This window comes from Perca flavescens, chromosome 4, assembly GCF_004354835.1.
Source record: "Perca flavescens isolate YP-PL-M2 chromosome 4, PFLA_1.0, whole genome shotgun sequence".
Lineage (NCBI taxonomy): Eukaryota > Metazoa > Chordata > Actinopteri > Perciformes > Percidae > Perca > Perca flavescens.
Window position 1 is genome coordinate 25,160,396 of NC_041334.1, and position 21,441 is coordinate 25,181,836.

General features: G+C 40.2%; 2 protein-coding genes across 3 annotated transcripts; one reads left to right on the forward strand and one right to left on the reverse strand.

Moving 5' to 3' along the window:
* Positions 1-902: 902 nt before the first annotated feature.
* On the reverse strand, positions 903-4,099 carry wdr77 (WD repeat domain 77). The gene is made up of 10 exons (XM_028576036.1): positions 3,642-4,099; positions 3,074-3,259; positions 2,839-2,980; positions 2,658-2,707; positions 2,428-2,498; positions 2,113-2,170; positions 1,833-1,904; positions 1,640-1,748; positions 1,491-1,559; positions 903-1,403 (listed from the first exon to the last, which is right to left on the reverse strand). The coding sequence occupies exons 1-10, from the start codon at positions 3,748-3,750 to the stop codon at positions 1,256-1,258; spliced, it is 1,014 nt and encodes a 337-aa protein (XP_028431837.1). The 5' UTR covers positions 3,751-4,099; the 3' UTR covers positions 903-1,255.
* Positions 4,100-6,135: 2,036 nt separating this feature from the next.
* On the forward strand, positions 6,136-21,367 carry LOC114554666 (protein polybromo-1). 2 transcript variants are annotated; one of them, XM_028576637.1, is made up of 30 exons: positions 6,136-6,238; positions 8,323-8,472; positions 8,897-8,994; positions 9,122-9,269; positions 9,363-9,512; positions 9,782-9,898; positions 9,985-10,053; positions 10,145-10,243; positions 10,328-10,413; positions 10,487-10,572; positions 10,687-10,903; positions 11,636-11,777; positions 11,870-11,964; positions 12,059-12,338; positions 12,455-12,560; positions 12,680-13,319; positions 13,453-13,664; positions 13,764-13,949; positions 14,082-14,239; positions 14,348-14,599; positions 14,690-14,835; positions 14,995-15,152; positions 15,284-15,467; positions 15,996-16,197; positions 16,309-16,510; positions 16,602-16,754; positions 17,439-17,600; positions 17,996-18,042; positions 20,383-20,596; positions 20,956-21,367. In XM_028576637.1, the coding sequence occupies exons 2-30, from the start codon at positions 8,332-8,334 to the stop codon at positions 21,117-21,119; spliced, it is 4,914 nt and encodes a 1,637-aa protein (XP_028432438.1). In that variant the 5' UTR covers positions 6,136-6,238; positions 8,323-8,331; the 3' UTR covers positions 21,120-21,367. The 2 variants fall into 2 exon arrangements, with proteins under 2 accessions (XP_028432438.1, XP_028432439.1); XM_028576638.1 differs by having other exon boundaries at positions 8,323-8,373.
* The last annotated feature ends 74 nt before the right edge of the window (positions 21,368-21,441 follow it).

Genomic DNA, 21,441 nt, shown 5'->3' on the forward strand with positions numbered 1-21,441 from the left:
TTGTTTTAGTATCAAGACGTCTTAGTCGAGAAAAGTCAAAAATACAGCTGACATGGTGCTTTTGGGAGTGCATATGAAAAAGAACTGGCATGACAGTTGCACAGTAGTTTATATAATAAATTGGGGGAAAGAGTAGGGAAGCACCAACATAAAGATTTTAATCACCAATATCTTAAATAACCTTTTCTCTTTCTGTCTTAGGCTAGTCAAGTTATGTTAAGATTCGTGAGAGTTGCAGATCCCATTGCCCCCTCCTAGTATTTGATCAATTCCTGGATGCCTATGGGATTATGATTGTTATTTGATCCCATAGACACTCAACAATTTAGCCAAGATCGCCTTATATTGCTGTTTGACATAACTTCAGACTGCACAAAATACATAAAAGGTCTGTCCTAAGGCATTTACTAGTTTTTGACTCTGGGAAAACAGTGAAATACCCCAAAACTACCATGTCTGAACTATGTCTTTAACCAAATCACAAACGTTAGGCTATTCTATGCGATCTTTTGATAACTAATGCAATATTTTTCACTTCCATTCACTGAACCTCCCCTGAAACTGTTTTGAGACCACCCAGGAGGGGCCTGCTTACCACCTTGAAAACCTCTATAGTATATGGTCTAGTATAATGGTATACATGAATACAATTTATAATTCCTCTTGCGCCCAGTACTTTCAAACTACAGTTTCTTTCTGTAGTCTTGCGGTTAGCAATTAGAAAAAAAAAATGTTTTTACAAGGCAATTTTTGCCCCTGATGTCTGAAATTTGGAGGCATTCACATTGATTATGTTTCATAGTGGCAAATGCCTTTATTATGGGCAAATTTGCCCTTTGCCCATAATTATGTCTGACACTGGTTGTTAGCACATAGTATATTCCAGGAAACACAAAAACATGTCAAAATGCTCCTAATGTTCAACATATGTTACATTTAATGTAAAATTATGCAATACAAATGGGTTGCCTCAAGTGTAATTACACATGGAAAGGCTATACAGTATGAAGGAAGTGGATAGAGGGAGACCATAATCGTAGAGTAAAGTAGAAATGCACCAAGGCCAGGACTGGGAGAGCAAAAGTCCAACTATTCCACACATATCTTGAGTACTAAATGACAATGAAACACTTTAATCCATATTTTCTGACTGACAGATGCAACTTTTTAGATACACATGAACCCCTCAAAAATAGGGGGGAAAGTAGTTTTCTTAAAACGTGTTCTATTCAAGGTGTGTGGGCATCTGTTGGGTCTAAGAGGAAGAGTTGGGAGCTTCGGCAGCCGGATTCACCGTGTGGTGAAGCACAAGGTGATCCCAGCCTACGGTTGTGAGAGTGTTGGAGCCATTGTGGAGCCAGCACACACCTTTGACAAAGTCCTGGTGTCGCCGATCTCTAAGTCTGCAGAAGTAGAATATATGATTAGTATTTTTGAAATGGCACAGGAGGTTAACTATGTGTTTTATAGTATGAAGTAAAATAACTCACATTTCTCGCAGTTCAGAGTTCATAACTGCTAGGGAACAATCATCACTTATGGAGGCTAGCAAGGAGGCACTGGGAGGGGAAAATGTTTTGTTAAAAGTTGGTAGAGGAGGAATAGAAGAGCTAATGATACTATGCTAAAATTGATGTACCTATGTGTAGAGAAGGCGAGCCCGTTAACTCTGCGGCTGTGGACGTTCTCAACCCGTGCCGGCTCTGTTCCCAGGAAATCCTTTAAGGTCACTCTGCCCAGCTCATCACCTGAGGCACAATAAGGTTGATCAGAAATGCAGGGACTGCTGATGTAATGTCTCCGTCAATCAATAATCTGCTGCTGGGCCTTACCAAAAGCAATGGTGCTTCTGTGGTGGGGGTGCCAGGCTACAGTGGTAGGCGAGCAGCAGGGGGACTCTACATCTGAGACAAACAAAAAGACGGCAATTGACATATGCAAAATAGAAAAAATGATTGGGTCTTGATGTAAGCTGGTAACCTGATGGTAGCTAGTTAGACAATTATCTGCCTGTGATACTAATTTCCACTGGAGTAAAATTAATTCCAATGCGGTCAACAACGTGGTAAAAATGTCTGAACCTGGTTGTTTAAGCTGGGACATGTTGCTCACCTATTCTTGAGGCTGGTTTGTTTGGCTTTCTCCTGTCCCACATCAGCACACGGCCATCCTGTAGGATAACAACATGTTTGAATAAAGACAAGTCTTACTGTTCTTTATTTGCTCTTTATTACAGATGGACTATGTGTTGATTACACAGCATTTTATTGTAGCTTTCTTGTGTTACAACACTAGATCAAAATCTGTTCATCCTCATTAAAATGGACATTTATGCAGTAATGTCCTCCAAAACCTAGTTCTAGCAATTATTGTATATTATTAGACGTGTTTTTAACGATGCATGCAAGCTGTTGATCAGTTTCTTACTTGACCACAGGAGATGAAGAGAGACTCGTCTGTAGGACTGCAGGCAACACAACTGACTGGCTGTGTGTGCACTGGAGGAAGAAAAAAAGTTAATGACATATTTTGTTATGGTTTTTAACCATCTTTACAAATGAGTGTTTTATTTTTTCATTACTGCATTAAAATTAAAGCAAACATTCATATTACTACAATATAGATATACTGAGAGCAGTTTTGCAATGTTCCCTTACCATTGTAGGTAGTGACAGCAGTCTCCTGACTGAGATCCCAGACTTTAACTCTGTAGGGAAGTAAGGGAAAATGCGATTGTTATGATAAAGGGGTGAAAAAAGTGACGTGAAGTTTAACACATAAACAATCGACATGCTTCTGTTCTGCAACTGTGTGTATCCATTTAAAATGGTGTCTTACCGACAGTCCATGCTGCCAGTGACAGCACCGTTTGCGCCAGTAACTGGGCTCACTGTGGTGACAATGTGGTCGTGCTCATGTTTGGTGAAGCGATTCACCAAGAGGCGTTCATCCTCTGCCAGTTCCCAGAGCTCCAGGGCACCTGCACAGGAACCAACCAAAGAAAATCCAGTTTAACATCCAAGTCTCAAGAACAGTACTTGATTCATAACTGCCATAGTAATTTACTTCTTACCTGAGTCTGATGCAACAACAACACCCTTTTCGGATAACCATTTCACATCTGTGACCCCAGTCTCAGTCTGCACACCGGCTTTGCAGAGTTCCTCATTGGGAGCCTGCTTAGGGTCACTGTAGATCCAAACAGATCCCTGCCAGCTCCTGCCACTGAGGCTGGAGGCACCGAGCAGCAGAGTACCATCTGTGAAGAGAGCCAATTGAGAGAAAGAAAAAAAATAAAATAAAAATAAAACACATTCAAAACCCCTATATTTTAATGCCGCCTCGACACAAAACTAAACTGAATTGTTAAGAGACACTCTTTGATTCGGCTTGCATCCATTTCACAGAGTAGCTCATATTTAAGCTGCTAAATGCAATTTGTTTGCGTAGTAACGTGCAACAAATGATCTAGCTAGGCTGCTGAGCATGTGCACAACTTTTATAAACAAAGTGTTGTTTTATTTAACATTTGCCGGATTGTATATACACCAAATAACCCGAGGTAAATAGTCTAACGTTAACCAACTAGCGGCACCACGTGTTTACTGTGTAACCTTCAGCTAGCTTGCCTTGTTACCTACCTGCTCTGTATTGCGCTGAGCTTAGATGCTTCTCCATGCACGCTGGAGCATTGGGGGGTATGTTCCATCGGTTTTCCTTCACCATGTTAGTATCAACTGCACTTTTCATTCAGATAACTCACTTTCACAATGGCTACAGCAGTAATTTTCCAAACAACGTTAGTTGATGTCGGCGTTAGCCAGCTAGCTGTTGCTGTTCGCTTGCAGAGAAACCACGGTTTTTGTCTTTGGCTTATTTGTGAAAGATAGCTAACACGTTAACTTACTTTAGCTAAAATGTAGCTAACTTTTTCGTTCTAAGAATGAATGAACGAGTGAGTGAACACTGAAGAGCAAAACATGCATGGGACCATAGACAGTACAGACACTTCCTGCTCGGGACTCTTCTTCTTCTTTTTGAGTTCACGGCGCAGATGGCGCATTACTGACATCTTCTGGAATTTCATTTCTTCTTTTTTGAGGATTTACGGCAGTTGGCATCCACAATGTTGCTTTACTGCCTTCAGGTTTTAGCATTTAATTAATGCATTTATTTATGATGAAGGACAACGCATTATATTGATCAACATACTGTAAATGTGCCAGCTAGCTAATTTACAACTGTAGAGCTTTGGCGAGATGTTGTATGGAGGACCTCAATTGACATGGGAATTGAAATAGAGCATTTTTTTAATTTAATATCTAATTGTAGCCTACATTAAAACCAAGTAATTAACAAATTGGTTTTCAAATCCATTATGAAATAGGCCTACAGGAGCTATAAAATAATTTTCAAATGAAACTTTAATAAAGGAAACAATTTCATAATTTAAAAATACGTGAATTATTCCTAAATAGTAAAAGAGCATTTAAAAATCAATTTCAAAATGCAGTTTTAAAAACAGGAATTAATAATTGAATTCACAAATAGATTAGATAGAGTATTAAGAATAGAGATGTTCTACTTAATCACAATAAACTGCAACTCTTGTGTTCACTCTTTTGTTGACCTACTCATAAATCACAGACATATGGAGTTGGTGACGATGGGTCAAAAGAAAAAGTTGCTTCATTTTAAGGGGTCACAAGCCAAAATGGTTGTAAACCAAAAATGTTTTTGCTGCAGCACTTGACACTAATGGTAATTATATATAGGTGAAGAAAAAGAAGAAGAAACACTAGTTTGCATGATAATAAGGATGAAAGCTGCAGTAAATTATCAATGACATTTGGCAAAACAGTAGATATAATTTGATTGAAGAAAAAACAAATAGTAGCCCCACATTAAAGGAGATAAATGACCTCCACAAAGTGTTCACAAAGAATTTTTTTCATTCTTTCAACACCCTTACAGAGTTTTCGTGATTGCCACTCCTAGTCTTGAACAGGTTATACCACATTTTTTAAATATGACCAAGTGTATCAATGAAAAAAAAAAGCCTGATAGTGTCACAATATCACAATAAACAGTCAAGAGAAGAATCAACTGAAATGACATCATGAAAATGTCTGAAGTCACATTGATAGTGAAAACTATTGACCAAATGAGTTGTATTCCAAGGAAAAGGAAATCATGTTCAGGGTAATTTAGTTTGTATAACAGAAAATAGTATAGTACTATGTTAAGAGGACAAGTTGTGTCATTGGGTAAGCCTAAAGTCATCCATTTCCCTCAGAGTTCTTGTAATGTGAAACTCACCATACAAGTTATTATAGGTAGCCTAGTTATTATTGACAGGAGAGTCAACGGCGTGGTTGTAAACCACGCATGCACAGACATATACACACCTTTAGTATTAGAGAACCTTCAGAGCACGTTCCCTGGCTGATAACAAAATAAGTTATAATTGTTCCCTGATCGTTCTCTGAAGGTTTTTAAAACATAACCTTCAGAGAACCCTGAAGGTTCTCTGTACGTCTTTTTTACCTTTAGAGAATGTTCAGGGAACATTCCTTGAAGGTTAGCTGTTTACTGGGCTAACTCCAACACTAATGGATTTTAAAATGATTCTTCAAGATGCAAAAACTGTCTCTTCACATCATTCATGGAAAAAGGGGTTCTCTTGATGGTGGTGAAGGTGACAAAATGAGCCATTGGGGATATATATGCTCAATTTGATTTAAAACAGGATTAATGTCTGTGTTAGTAACTATAGGCCTTGACGTAACGTTAAACTGATGGTGTCGTTTTATGTAGGTTACAGGACTGAAGTGGTTTTGTTCAGTCAAAAGGAAGAGATTTAATGGCGATGTGTAAAGTTGAATTTAACTAACAGGAACTCTGTTGAGCTCACTACTTTACACATTTTTCTTTTTTTTTTAATTGTGTAAAAGTGCCATGGCTTCTAAATACTAAAGTGGGCACCGTTATGCGACCAGCCTATCAAACATCCCACGTTAAAGCCGGTTAAAGCGAGAAAAAGGGGAAAGAATCATTTAAATTACGTAAAACGCACTAGGAATAAATCAGATACGCTTTTATTCTGAAGGTGAACAAACGGAAGTGACAATTAAATTGTTGCTACCTTCACACTTCTGTCTCCTGGTCTAAAATCGATAAGTGATTGGCTTTCTTGATTATTAAAGATTTTGTGATTCTAGTAACGTGCTCCAAGAAGGTAAGCACACAACTATGTCAAGTGGTAAAACTGAAATATTTTCCATCAGGTGTCGTAGTTTCACTTAACGGCAGCTTTGTAACGTTAGACGTTTTTACAGTGATGCCTTTGTCTCGGCTCTAACTAGTTAACGTTGAAGGCTAGCTAACCTTTAACTGTAGCTAACGTTAGCTGTTCTGTGGTAAGTACCTGACCACACTGAGTGACAGGTAGGTGGACAGCTGCGGCACTGTGTGCTAGCTTACTGCTGATGTGTGCACACTGGACTGCAGTCTGCACGCAGTTAGATGACATTAGGGAGAGCGGTTAACATTTTGAGCCAAACCTCCAGACATGCCAGCATCATTGGTGTCCGTTCGTAGAAATGTCATTTCAGGTGATAATAATGAGCTGGTGTGGTTGTCACCTTCTAACAACGTCTGACAATAAAGAGCATAAAACCTACTAGGAGACAAAAGGGCCTGTTGAAAAACACCCTTACCATTATTTCGGTTGCCATTTGATAGGAGAAATTATTTGGGGTGACATGAAAAGGAAATTACTTATCATGACATATGTGAGCATTCATAATAGTATATCTGTGACTTACAATTAAGACAAATATTAACTCTAACTAAAATATTCTTACATTTTTATTTTCATGTTTTCTACCATTTTGACAAATGTTGTCATGCTTCTTTAGAGGTAACGTGACCTTACTCCTCAATTTCCCCCATTTAAAAAAAACAAACAGTAAAAGTGAAGCTGTAGAACATAGTCAGAACAATCTAAGACAGTTGCGTTGACAGTATTTTAGGTGCTTCAGTTTCAGGGTCCTGGTACTGTGCATGCTGGTTCACTGTCACACACGTGAACAGAACGGTTGTGTTATTACTACCACAACAAACAAAATGTGTGCTGTGAAAAATTTGTCATTAACAATTACTCAGTTCTTCAGTATTGGTAGTCATAGCTTCCCATTCACAGCAGAAGTCTGTTGCATTTGATAGGAGAGAGGTTTGTCATAAAGGGGAAGAAGCCGTTTTTAAATTTGATGTTTAGTCTGTTAAAGATTAAAAAAGAAAGAAAACAACATCAGGATGACTAGGTTACATGCAGTATGACTATGTGAAGCCAAAGCAGAACTACCATGTATTTGTAGCATTAACGAAGACAACAACTGCATATGATTCACAATATTCCACATCACCTATTGTAAACCACTATTTATTGCCCATCTGTTCGAATGTCCCCCAGTTTCTAGCAAACATGGCAACAACTAAAGTGAGCAAACACACTGAGCAGGAGAGAGAAGTTTTGTCAGCTGTAGTTAGTTATAAAATTGGCTGTGTATGTTTTAAAATCAAATTTGGAAAAATGGTTTGTGAGGAAGCTAGATAAATGACACTTTTTTAAAAGGGAACTATTCTGTATTACGTGGCATGGATGCAAGGGCCCTTTGGGTTCAAAAGTGGTGGGGACATAAGGGCTCAGATGAAATTTTTTTTTGTATGTAATGGGGAGATTGCTTTGAGGTCAGAGTAGATAATTACGGCAAGTAGGGAAAAAATGCATTATGCTGGATCAAAAGGAAATACAATATAAAAAAAATAGGCCTACTCACAGCATAAAATGCACAACAATGTCGACTGCACAAGTAACAGTTATCCATACAAGAGTGCATTTTCAATTCCAGCATCCCCCCAGGACATTTCTAGCATTAAACACTTAATTTCCTGCATTCTGGTGAATTTCTATGCTAAAATAATGGTGGAATATTATATGTATGCAGCATAAATAAACCTTCTGCACATTCAAAACATACCTGTGATTTCTGTGTTCTATTTTTCAGAACATTTTCAGCAAATTTGCTTTTCAAAAGTGACCATTTCAAAAAGTGGTGGGCACAGGGGACATGTCCCCAGTGTACATGACACCTATGCATAGATGGCAAAGCTGTGTCCCTCATTGAGATTATTCTCTCAGTCTCTATAGTGTACACTGTTTAGATACTGTTGGACACTGAGTATGCAATGTTCATAGCTCCTAATGTAATATTGTCTCCATGTAGTGATACATGTTACTTTACTGGCTCTTTACCTCAGGGGTTTGCCATGGCTTTGAAAAGGAGAAGGGCGACATCCCCCTCAAGCAGTGTGAGTGGAGGAGATTTTGACGATAGCCAGACTTCATCGTTAGTGTCTTCAATTGGGAGAAAGAGGAGAAGGACCTCAAACATTCCAACTGTGGATCCTGTAAATTTACAAATTTAAATTTTTCTTTTAAAGGGGCTGTACTCAAAATACTGAAGGAAAAAAAGCGGGCTGGGATTGTCCCCACACGGCTCTCACAGACTGTTCTCAAATACGTGAAAGTCAACGTTTTTTAAACGGCCCCATGTATGTTAGTGCATGCTGGCAGACAGGCTATCAAAACAAAGAACATAGAAACTTGTATTACAACACACATAGAGGGAGTGTGACTTCCTTCTCTCCTCAGGACTCCATTATTCCACTACATCCTTACATATCAAATATTTGTTTGCTACTGTATTCATTTTCAGTATTTCGAGAACAGCCCATGTTAACGTATTGTCAGAATTATACTACCACACAGATTAACAAATTGACATGGGAAAGGATGCAGATATTTTTCGGTGTTTCATCCTTTGCCTTGCAGATTGCTGTGTGTCATGAACTGTACAACACAATCAGAGATTACAAGGATGATCAGGGCAGGATGTTGTGTGAGCTGTTCATCAGAGCCCCTAAACGAAGGTGAGGAAAGGGATGATATGTGCATATAATTACATCCTTTAATATCAGTCAAGTAATTCAACACAAACATTAAATAAGAAAAAATGTTAAAAAACCCCACAAACAAAACAAAACTCTTTTCTTACAGGAATCAACCAGACTATTATCATGTGGTGTCTCAGCCTATTGACATGATGAAGATCCAGCAGAAATTAAAGATGGAGGAGTATGATGATGTTGAACAACTCACTAGCGACTTTCAACTCTTATTCAACAATGCAAAAACATATTATAAGGTAACAATTGTGTACAAGTCTTTGCGCAGAAAATGAAATGATGATATGGACCTACATTTATAATATGTATTGCTTGTGTCCGTCCGTGTGTAGTCTGACAGTCCTGAGTACAGAGCAGCCTGTAAACTTTGGGACCTTTACCTGCGAACCAAGAATGAATTTGTTCAGCGAGGCGAATATGATGATGATGATGAAGATGGGTATGATGTACAAGACAACCCCGGAGGGTCTACTGAGGATGAGGTGACACACACACACACACACACACACACACACACACACACACACACACACACACACACACACATACACACACATACACTTTACTGAAAACATGGATTTATTATGACTCTTCATTCAGTACATGTACTGCTAACAATATAAATCTTTAGGTCAGAATCAAACATCATTTGGAGGATTTTGTATTAATTTGCATAGTAATTATTCTGTATATCATTGAGGGTGATGTAGTATATCCTTACCTAAACGGTGTGACAACTTGTGTATGACAGAGTGCACCTACCTGTTTGAAAGAAGTCCTTGAGCAGCTCCTTGATGCTGTGGTGTCTTACACTGAGCCCACTGGCCGACTGGTCAGCGAGCTGTTTCAAAAGCTTCCCTCCAAAATGGTACGAGCACCTTCCATGTGACTTAAGACATGATCATTAGAATGAGTGACTCGGCTTTGATGTGTAGTTTGCCTTTTTTCGTTTAGCAATACCCAGATTATTATGCCATCATTAAGGAACCAATAGATCTGAAAATTGTCGCTCAAAAGATTCAGGTACGCTATTCACTTTTCTCTGTTAGATATTGATGTAGTCATTCAACGCATTTTGTTGATAAAACTGTCCAATAAATGTATTTGCTTTTAGTTGAGCCACTACAGGAGTGTCAGTGCCATGGCTAAAGATGTAGATTTGCTGGTCAAGAATGCCAAAACTTATAATGAGCCTGGATCTCAAGTGTTTAAGGTGAGAGTGTAAATGAGATTATGATGCATGCTGGATGTTCGCAGAGTTTCACATGCATACCTATCACCTATGTATGTGTTCCAGGATGCAAACACCATCAAAAAGATATTTACACAAAAGAAGTCTGAGATGGAACATGGAGAACCAATCAAGTCCAGCATTCGTATCAGGTGAATATGAGACTAAATGAGGAATAAAGTCCATTTAAATTTTTAACTGACTTGTTCTGTCGGTCTCTGTCAGGAATAGAAGGTCAGCCCAGGGAGACCGCCTCTCAGCTATCACCATGGCTCTTCAGTATGAAAGTGATGAGGAAGGCATACTCTCTGGTACATCTTTACCTCATTATCTTACGTGCATCAGACATGCAGATGCTCTGTACAATGAATTGGTGTAATTGACGGGTGTGTTATTATTTATTCATCTCCTCCTGTGTTTCTCAGGTTCTGTCCACTATGATGAGGGGGAATCTGAAGCAGAGAGTATGACCTCTAACATGGACATGAATAATCCCATCTTCCAGCTGTATGAGGCTGTGCGAGGTGCCAGGAACAGCCAGGGCCAGCTGATCTCTGAGCCTTTCCTGCAACTGCCCTCCAGAAAGGACTACCCCGACTACTACCACCAGATCAGTCAACCCATCTGCCTCCATCAGATCAAGTATGACAGATCTAGCACTGAGGATCTTTTCATATGCTTGTGGCAACAAGGCCCAGACAAATGTACAACTTGAATTATAATCGGTCTCACCTATATTCAACACAGATTTGACATATGCATATTTTTTTTTTAACATTTTTTACATCAAAGTGGATTTTCTAAATACCTTACCTGGAAAGTCCATTGATAAAAGTAGCCTCTTAGAAAATAAAGTATCCAATATCGATTCGGGGGAGTGAATATCAATTAATTAAGAGTATGTAGTATGTAGTATTTATTGTCATATGTAATAATTTGTCATATGTAATTAATTTTGCATAGTTTGCATATGGAAATAGATTTGGTTATCAAGTGAAGAAAAAACAACTTTTTATTAGTGTCTCAATAGATGCTGTGAATTCAGTGTCAGAACACATCTACCAGAAAAATTCAATATGTCTTACATCAAGTAGTTTATTCAATAAAACGATTTATTGTAATATAATATAAAAATCTGTAATTTTATACAATCTTTCCAAGCAGAAATTTCTCAGAATTGAACTTGGATCAAACCCATTCTGCCTCTGCTGTCATATTTTTTTTAATTCATGTTTTCATCATTGGTTTTTCTTTTGTTTCACCAACATTCTCTCTTTTTATTTTCTACCCCTTACGGCATCACACACACTCACTGTACAGTACAGTATTTCTGTGCCCTCCTTTCCAAATGTGAGAGCCCGTAATTCCCCACAGGAACAAGATGAAGAACAATGAATATGAGAGTGTCGAGCATATCGACTCTGATCTGATGCGGATGTTTGAGAATGCCAAACGCTACAATGTTCCTCACTCCTCCATCTACAAGCGTGCACTCAAACTCCAACACATTCAGCAGGTCAGTCCCAATGCACACTTTTTGTCAGCTTTGTGGCATTTGTTAGTGGCATTATAGCCATTTGATGTATCTATTACCTGCTATCTGTGTAGATGAAGAGAAAGGAGCTTTTACAGAGAGATGATGATGATGGAGACAGTATGCTCTCCTCTGCTACTTCTGATACCAGCAGCACAAAAAGAAAAAGGTTGACACTTTTACATACGCAGATTTCTGTAGCTACTTGTTGTTTTTTTCTTCCGTGGAGGTAGAGTGTCAGTTGATCTGCATTTTGCTTCCAGTCACAAGAAGAATACAAAGAAAAACCGAATGAAAGCTCTGTTTGCTGCTGTGGCTGAGGCGCGAGAAGCTGGCACTGGTCGGAGACTGTGTGACCTCTTCATGGTCAAGCCCTCGAAGAAGGACTATCCCGACTACTACAAAGTCATCCTGGAACCAATGGACCTCAGGACCATTGAACACAACATCCGCTCAGACAAGTACATGACTGAAGATGCAATGGTGGAGGAAATGAAGCTGATGTTCCGCAATGCTCGACACTACAATGAAGAAGGCTCCCAGGTAAGATCTGTTTGGTATTTGTATGTAAATAATTGTAAGTCAAATGTAGCCTGAGAAAACAATCTTTATCCAGGTACCTGGAGCTCCTAATGATGCCCTTCTTTGTTGTGTTCAAGGTCTACAACGATGCTGACATCCTAGAGAAGATTATGAAAGACAGACGCAAGGATCTTGGGCCAGCAACGGATGAGGATGACATGATGTCCCCAAAGTTGAAAATAAGTACTTTGACAGCCAGATTTACTTCCACTTTTCCACTATTCTACTACATAATAAAAGCCAAGAAAGTGTTATGTTGTTATTATTAAAAAAACAGGTACACTTTATTTATTTGATTGCAGGAAAGAGCAGCATTACTCTGAAGAAGTCCAAGTACCTAACACCCTTACAGCAGAAGCTGAATGAGCTTTATGAGGCTGTCAAGAACTTCACAGATAAGCGGGGCCGCCGCCTTAGCACCATCTTCCTGCGGCTGCCGTCTCGCGCTGAGCTGCCTGATTACTACATAGCCATCAAGAAACCTGTGGACATGGAGAAGATCAAGAGCCACATGTTGGCTAATAAGTACCAGGATGTGGATGCACTGGTGGAGGACTTGGTGCTAATGTTCAACAATGCCTGTACTTACAACGAACCTGAGTCTCTGATTTACCGCGACGCCCTTATGCTGCACAGGGTGCTGTTAGAGACAAGGCGGGACCTGGAGGGAGGAGATGACGCCCATGTGCCTGATGTGCCCCGGCTTATCCAGGAACTTATCCGCAGCCTCTTTGTTTCCGTGCTCGGTCACCAAGATGACGAGGGCCGTTGCTACAGTGATTCACTTGCCGAGATTCCCGCCCTAGATCCTACAAATCCTGAGAAGCCACCACTCAACTTTGAGATTATCAGGACTAATGTAGACCGAGGGCGTTATAAGAGACTGGATGTGTTTCAAGACCACATGTTTGAAGTTCTGGAAAAGGCCAGACGGTTGAATAGGTGAGGTGCTGTTTGACCATCCTTGTACAAAATCAGATCCGTTGTCGATTTATCTTTTTATGCATCGATGTTGTAGGATTATTGTATTAAAAAAACAAAGCTAAAATTGTGTTACACCAAATGCATAATACAGGACAGATTCCGAGATCTTTGAAGATGCTGTGGAACTGCAGCAGTTCTTCATCCGGATCAGAGATGAGCTGTGTAAGAACGGCGAGATCTTGATGTCCCCTGCTCTCAGCTACACCTCCAAACATCTGCATAGTGATGTGGAAAAGGAGAAGAAGGAGAAGCTCCCCAAAGAGTTTGAGGAGGACAAAATCAAGAGGGAAGAGGAAAAAAGGGGTACTATATATTAAAGTTCACAGTACATGGAAGTTCTGTCATACGTTGTCTCAGCATATACTGTTACATTGCTTTACTGAGTCACTTGTGAATTCCCAGAAGCTGAGAAGAGAGAGGACTCTGTTGGAGGAGCATGGCAGTCTAGCCTGCAACGCACATACAGTCAGGATTGCAGCTTCAAAGACAGCATGTACCATGTGGGAGACTATGTGTATGTGGAGCCTGCAGAGCCAAACCTCCAGCCTCATATCATCTACATTGAACGCCTTTGGCAAGACGACACTGGTCAGTCTCATTATTGTATTTTTTGTCAGAAAAGCATTTTTTTGTTGTTGTTGTTAATGGTACAGTATCTTCAGTTAGTGTTCCAATTTACTAAGATCATTTTCAAGTTTTCTCCACCTCTGATAAACGCAGGTGAAAAGTGGCTGTATGGCTGCTGGTTCTACAGACCAAATGAAACATTTCATCTCGCCACAAGGAAGTTCTTGGAGAAGGAAGTTTTTAAAAGCGACTATTACAACAAAGCGCCTCTCAGCAAGATTCTAGGCAAATGTGTGGTCATGTTTGTAAAGGTAAATGCTGTCTTTTTTCCAATACAATTGTTAGGTCGAAGGTTTTGTTTTGGAGCATCGGCTGTGTATTGAGCGTTGACCAAATGTTTATGGTGTGTGGAATTCAAGGAGTACTTCAAACTTCACCCAGAAGGCTTCAGAGCCGAGGATGTCTATGTCTGTGAGTCGCGCTACTCTGCCAAGTCCAAGTCCTTCAAGAAGATCAAGATGTGGACCATGCCCTTGAGCTCTGTTCGGTTTGTTCCCAGAGAGGTTCCTCTCCCTGTTGTCCGTGTGGCATCCATGTTTGCCCCCAAACAAGAGGAGAAACCACCAGAGATGGTGGATGAAATCAAAATGACAGATGGTATTGTAGACAAGGTAAATACCAGTTTTTTTTTTTATTTATGTTTTTAAGTACACACTTACAATAACGCAGACTACATTCAGGAAAACAATTTGTGTCTGCAGGAGAGGGAGGATGTTCCAATAGATATGACCAATGGGGAGCCAGGGTGTCAATACTACGAGCAGCTCTACTACAACAACCTGTGGCTGAAAGTCGGAGACTGTGTTTACATTGGTTCACATGGACTAGTGCGCCACCGAGTGGGCAGGTAGAGTAAATACATTCCTTTTCTGACAATATTGCGGTAAAGTGGGAAAATTTGGAACACAGGGAGTTTGGCTCAGTGGCATAGTGGTGTATTTGTAAAAATACAAAGGTTCTCTGGTTTCCAATCTAATGCAGCTTTTTAAAAATATATATTGAACAGGATTGAGAAAATGTGGATGCGAGATGGAGCCGGCTACTTCTTTGGTCCAATCTTCATCCATCCAGAGGAAACGGAGCATGAGCCCACTAAGATGTTCTACAAGAAGGAAGTGTTCCTTAGCAACCTTGAGGAGACTTGCCCTATGACCTGCATCATAGGTACCCTCCTTGCTGTTGAACTGAATACCAACACTTTGTTTTTTCACAAATTCTGCAGTATATAAAGTTTCATGTATGTAATTGATTGAAAACATTTACACATTCACTGAGTCCATTTTCTTGTTTCAAAGGGAAGTGTGTGGTGTCGTGCTTTAAAGACTACCTGTCATGTCGGCCGACTGAAGTGCCTGAAGAGAACGTTTTGCTCTGTGAGAGCCGCTATATTGAGAGTGAGAAGCAGATGAAGAAGTTCAAGGGTCTCAAGCGCTTTTCACTCTCTGGCAAAGTGGTGGAGGACGAAATCTACTATTTTAGGTGGAAAACTTTTACATACTTTAAATTAACTGTTAATGGGGGTGCCCGGATAGCTCAGTTGGTAGAGCGGGCGCCCATATATAGAGGTTTACTCCTCTACGCAGCAGGCCCTTGCTGCATTTCCCCTTTCATGTCTTCAGCTGTCCTGTCAAAAAATAAATGCTAAAAATGTTACTGTTGGCAGCGGCAAAAGGAAAGAAAAAAAAATCTTTGTTAAATAACTACAAATTAGGGGCGGCCTCTAGCTCACCTAGTAAGAGCATTCGCCCCATGTTGGCTGAGTCCTGCAGCTCTTTGCTGCTTGTCATCCCCCATCTCTCTCCCGCTTTCATGTCTATACACTTTCAAATAAAGCCCCAAAAAATAATCTTAAAAAAACAAACAAAAATGCACTGATCCTAAATACAGAAACCTTTTATCCCCCCCGAGCAAGAACTTAGTATGGCAGCTAGTTCTTCCTAGATGAGGGATTTGTTTGGAAAAAGGGGATACATCTTTTTTTATTACATTCTTTTTTGTCTTGTATAGGAAGATCATAGTGCCTCAGAAAGAGCCATCCCCTCTGCTGGACAAGAAAATTGAGGAACTGGAGGCCAAGTTTGCTGATATGACAGATGAGGAGCTAGAGGATCTTGGGGATGATGATGGCGAGCTAGGGGACCAGTCTCGTTCCCGGATGCAATCTTCCATGTCTAGTGACATGGATATCATGCCTTACACTCCTCCGCAGGTCAGGGTGGAAGTACTTACTTACAAATGTAAATGTTTCTCTGCAAACTAACACACGATAATGTTGTTTGTAGCTTTTTTTGTGAATTCTTCTGGTCTGTTTTGTTGGAAGTCTACACCAAAATCCATAAAGGGCCTTTCAAAGAAGGAGGGCTCAAAGAGGAAGATCAACATGAGTGGCTACATCCTGTTCAGCAGTGAGATGCGAGCGGTCATCAAAGCCCAGCACCCAGACTTCTCCTTTGGGGAGCTGAGCCGCCTCGTCGGCACAGAGTGGCGGAACCTGGAGAGTTCCAGAAAAGCAGAATATGAAGGTAAGCGAAATTCTTGATCAAGAGTTTTGTTTTTCAAGAATTGTGAACCATATACAGTTAACACCCTATGCTTGTCTTTATTGTGTTGCAGAGCGAGCAGCTAAAGTGGCAGAGCAGCAGGAGCGTGACAGGGCCCACCATCAGACGTCCCCTAGAGCAGGTACCCCAGTAGGGGCACTGATGGGGGTGGTTCCTCCCCCAATCCCCATGGGGATGCTAAATCCCAGCATGACGCCTGTGTCAGGTAACCCCTCATAGATGCAGATGGATCCCCAGTGTACACTAAAAGGCTGAAATAAGAAGCTGAACTGCTAGATGTATTCACATGTTTAAGTTTCCTAATCACACCTATGTTAGCATGTTTGTGTTGTTGCCGTGTCCTGATTTAATTTTAAGTTGCTTCTAACATCATTTCATTAATTGATAAGCCCAAATCTTGATTGTTGTACAGTATTCTTCGCATCATGGTACTGTAGACTCCTCATATCTGTATTTGAATGCAGACCATGAAGTATAAACGTTGCTGTACCCTAATTTGAGGATTTGGGGACTTCAAATTAATTAGTGCTTGCCGGGTTCAAAATTAGCACCATCCACCAGCCAAATGCTGGTAAAATATGGAAGTGGCTGTTAGATTTGCTTCACTCATCAGCCAAAAAAACAATGGTAATATTCTATTCAGTGGCCGGTCACATTTGAACATCCACTAACCGTTTGGCTGGTGAACGAAGAAGTTCATTTTGAACCCTTTGTGCTTGACAGTAGTGCATGTGTGTGGCCTTTATTTCCATTCATATCCATAATAATGCTCCGGTGATTCAATTAAAGCATATATTGTAACATGTTTCTGCATGCTTGGTAGTGCAATAGTTGATGCATGTTTGACTGATACATGTTGCTGTCTTGTGTACTACTATTCCTTCCTAAGAAGGTATGATGGGTGCATATAGGCCGGCTATGATGCCCCTGCAGGGCCATGTTGAAGGCATGGTTAGTTTGACTGGCATGCCACCACATCACATGGGGGTGCCTGTCTTTCCCCAACATCTCCTGCCTGTTATGCCTGGGTTCCCTGGAATGCTGTACTTTGGTAAGAGTGCTGCTATAGCCACCCCACCTGCCACCCAGTTGCTTCCAGTCTACCAATCTGACTTGCTGGAGGGGCTACCTGTACCAATAGGCTGAGGTCCTCGAGTTGATGACTAGTCAGTTGAGAGCATATCGCCTCAGCTGGGGCCTGGTTGTTTGTCCTGCTCATTACCAGTAGACTTGTTGGTAATGTGTCATTGAGAGAAATTCAGTGTCTCTAACTAATAAACCTGATAGTTTAGTTCATATATTCATAATTGGCATTCCCAAGTGTTCTAATGTAGATCAAAATCATATCAGTAATGTAACTTTGAATGTAGCATTTGTAATATAAAACCGATATCAAGTGGCCTGCTGCACTTGTTGACAGTGTCTTGATGTTGAATATCCCCACAGGTGTCAGTGGCATGGGAGGTGGTCTTGGAAACATTCATGGATCCCAGGTAATCTATAAGGCTTTGTAAATTAAGATACATGTCGCTGCCCTGATACAGATCTATGCTTTCAGAGAAAGGTATGACACTCATGGATAACATCAAGAAATTCATTAGTCTAAGTTCACATAAAGCTATTCTAAAAGATTTTCAGAAATGAGAGTAAAAATCTAGTCTCTTTTTCTAGTTTTATCAAATGTGGAATAGTTGGCTTGGATGTCTACTGACGGATTGGGGGGAGAGCTTTTTTTGTGGGACCTTTTTTCCTCACTGAATAATAAAATTCAGTAATATTGTTCATAAAAACATTATAAAAAATTGTCAAAGGTATGCCTACTGTATCACAAAACATCGGAACACAATTCACACTATCATTTTATGCCCTGTGTAATATTCCTATCATATGTTTAGTAACTTACAATGAGCTTAAAATACTACACTACTTAAAGAAACACAGCTTGCAATTACAAAAATAATATCTAAAATATTCATATAGTAATTTATGATTTTGCTCGGTTGTAGTTACACCTCGTATATATCGCATACCCAATATTATTTTAGTGTTGATTCATCATATCATAATAGTAACATGTCACATTTGTAGAATCATCGTACCATAAGGCAGGAGTCTCCGTCTTGAGTAGGTCCGGATCTTGTCAAGTTGTTCGACCCTCTTGCGAAAGACGTCGCATGCAGCATGCTGCTGTACGGATGTAGACCAACCCATCTATCTATAAAAGAAAGGAATCTAATAAAGTAAACAAGCCAAGTTAACCCTCTGAGCTAATACGTGCAAACTACTGTAGCCGAGGGTAATAAAACAAAAACATGGAGGCTCCGTAATCTGAACCAGCTTGAACCAAGACAGCCAACGCAATTTTATTAACTCCCATGTTGACAAACAGCAGTGCATAATGCTAGCTTTATTACCCTTTACAGTAAAAGCCCAAATTAAATTGACTCAGACCACTTCGCTAATAGGAAACTAAATAAAATAGCTTACACAACTAGATATCAAACCAAAGCCAGAGACTATATCGTGTGACGTTGCTGTGAGCTGTAAATTCACCACTTCTAAGCAAAAGGCACAAGATAATGGCATCTCTGAGCCTGATTGTGCAAAGCCTCTCTTCCTCCGGGCAGCTCCCTCCGTCTCACCCAGACTCCCCCCTGGGTCCGGTTCCACAGCTGCCTGTATGACGGATGTATCATAATAAGAGCGGCCTGTACACCGTCGCTGAAATTTTCACTGAGCGGACGGGAGGACTTGGCGTAGTGGAATGAATTTCCCCCGGAGAGTAGCGTGAATGCCAGGAGCGCTCACTCTGACTGACAACTGACTGCTAGACTTGGGTCCCCGGCAAACAGCGCCTTGCTTTACTTTTCACCCTTTCTCTAACCAGAAAGAAGTAGGCCTACTCAAAATGTTTTTTTTCTGAAGTATAAGTATTAATACAGTGTACACGTCCTGCATTCAAATGTTTACTTAAAGTGGAAGTGAGGCAATATCAGCACAAGGTACTTAAATTATACTAAAGCTTTCAACTCTAATACAATGCTAGATAGTTGTTTGAATAATAATGCATCATATTTTAATTATTGTATTTTGTGAGTAAATCTGATTCTACAATGTAACCAGTAACATTTCTCGGGCAGGTAAATGTAGTAGTACAATGTTATCCTATGATGTAAAAGTACACAGCAAGTCAGTGTTATACAGTTTTTAAGTGCTTTGGGGGCCTTCTTTTAATTATTTCAGGGTACAATAAGTTTCATATCTAAACATCATAATAAATCTATAGCTGTTGGTGCCTTTTTACCTTGGGGTCAAGCAGCTGCCTACCTTGCCTATTGGTAAAGTCTGCTCTTGATGTTTTTTCCTGTGAACCAGAGTGTATTTCATCTGTGTTTCTGATCGTGAGGAGCCGCGACTTGGGTATGTGATGCAACTATGTCATGGCAGGTGTATTACTCAGGATGCAAGGAAGCGCAGTGTGAGTGTAAAGTTCATGAAATGAGCGGTTCTCGAGTAAGCCGCAAGCAGCAATACCACAGGCCAAGCAACCATCCTGTTCTGAACAGGCACGTTTTGAGCGGGCACTGCACTAGCACTAGCACTAGTATTTATTAAACACCCACATCAGGATCACCCCAACCAGCCAGGTTTTACTGGCCTTTATCGTTTACCATATACACACACACAAAACACACACACAACACACACACACACACACACACACCAGTTGAAGATTGGGGCTTTAATTATCTCAATTGTTGGTATTGTTGCTGTGTGAATTCCAATCTAAATCAGAAAAATAATATTAAGAGTTCTCATAATATTTTCATTAGATGGGTTTGATGGGCCCAGGACAGCAGGCTCCACCACCGTACCCAGGACAAAGCCAAATGGGACAACCTGCGCACCAGCAGCCCTCCACCCCGATGTTTGTGTCCCCGCCAGCCAAGTCTCAGCGGCTGCTCCACTCTGAGGCATACCTCAGATACATTGAGGGCCTTACTGCAGAATCCTCTACCATTGGCAAGTGGGACCAAGCTCTCTCAGGTTAATCCTGTTTTTGTTTGTTTTTTATTGCAAGTGATTTAAGTCTTCATAAAATGACCATCACACTGGCTAACATAGCTTGGTAGATCTGTTTTTCTGGGTTTTGCTTGTCCAACTTTTATCAGTGACCCTTGATTTGAGCATTAATCCATACAGTAGACTTTCAATTTCTTTTGGTATGCAATGATCCTCTTAGACACATGCACTGAAATATATGTTTTACACATTAATTAAACATTTTAAATAATATCATATATTAACATCATATTCATTTATCCTAAAAGGTTATTAACAAATGAATGTTGAATGGTGAATATCCCTAGACGCATAATTTCAATGTCTTATTTGTGTACTTTTAGTTCAAAAACAAGATGTGCGCCTCACAAAAGAGCAAGAGAGCAGACTACCATCCCACTGGCTGAAGAGTAAGGGGGCCCACAAGACAATGGCAGATGCACTTTGGCGACTCCGTGACCTGATGCTGCGAGACACCCTAAACATTCGTCAGACGCACAACCTGTAGCATGCTTGTATTCTGAGCCTCTGTTCTCTCTGTACCTGTAAGACAGGAAGAGCATCAAGCTCACTAAAATTGTTAACTTTGTGTTGTCATTTAAAAATGTGTTTGTAGTTATAAGAGTTACTTTCTGTGTTGAAGCTGTTTTTTGTTTTACATTTCAGATATACTGTTCTAAGTGCATTATTGTTAATGGCTGTCATTCTGTGATGAATGCCTTCATGCTTTCACTATTAAAATGTGACAAGCTCAAATTGGCTGTATTCATTTACTTAGTAGAACCTATTGTATGTTTGAGATGCATCACTTGAACTATAATACAATGGCT

What these genes read in the sequence shown, in the direction of transcription:
- LOC114554666 (XM_028576637.1), top strand. Translation starts at nt 8,332, where the DNA reads ATGGCTTTGAAAAGGAGAAGGGCGACATCCCCCTCAAGCAGTGTGAGT. An exon ending in AACTCCAACACATTCAGCAG is followed by an intron (nt 11,778 to 11,869) that starts GTCAGTCCCAAT and finishes CTATCTGTGTAG; the next exon opens with ATGAAGAGAAAGGAGCTTTT. An exon ending in GAAACATTCATGGATCCCAG is followed by an intron (nt 18,043 to 20,382) that starts GTAATCTATAAG and finishes TATTTTCATTAG; the next exon opens with ATGGGTTTGATGGGCCCAGG.
- wdr77 (XM_028576036.1), bottom strand. Translation starts at nt 3,750, where the DNA reads ATGAAAAGTGCAGTTGATACTAACATGGTGAAGGAAAACCGATGGAAC. An exon ending in CTCAGCGCAATACAGAGCAG is followed by an intron (nt 3,260 to 3,641) that starts GTAGGTAACAAG and finishes CTCTCTTCACAG; the next exon opens with ATGGTACTCTGCTGCTCGGT. An exon ending in CAAACCAGCCTCAAGAATAG is followed by an intron (nt 1,905 to 2,112) that starts GTGAGCAACATG and finishes TGTTTGTCTCAG; the next exon opens with ATGTAGAGTCCCCCTGCTGC.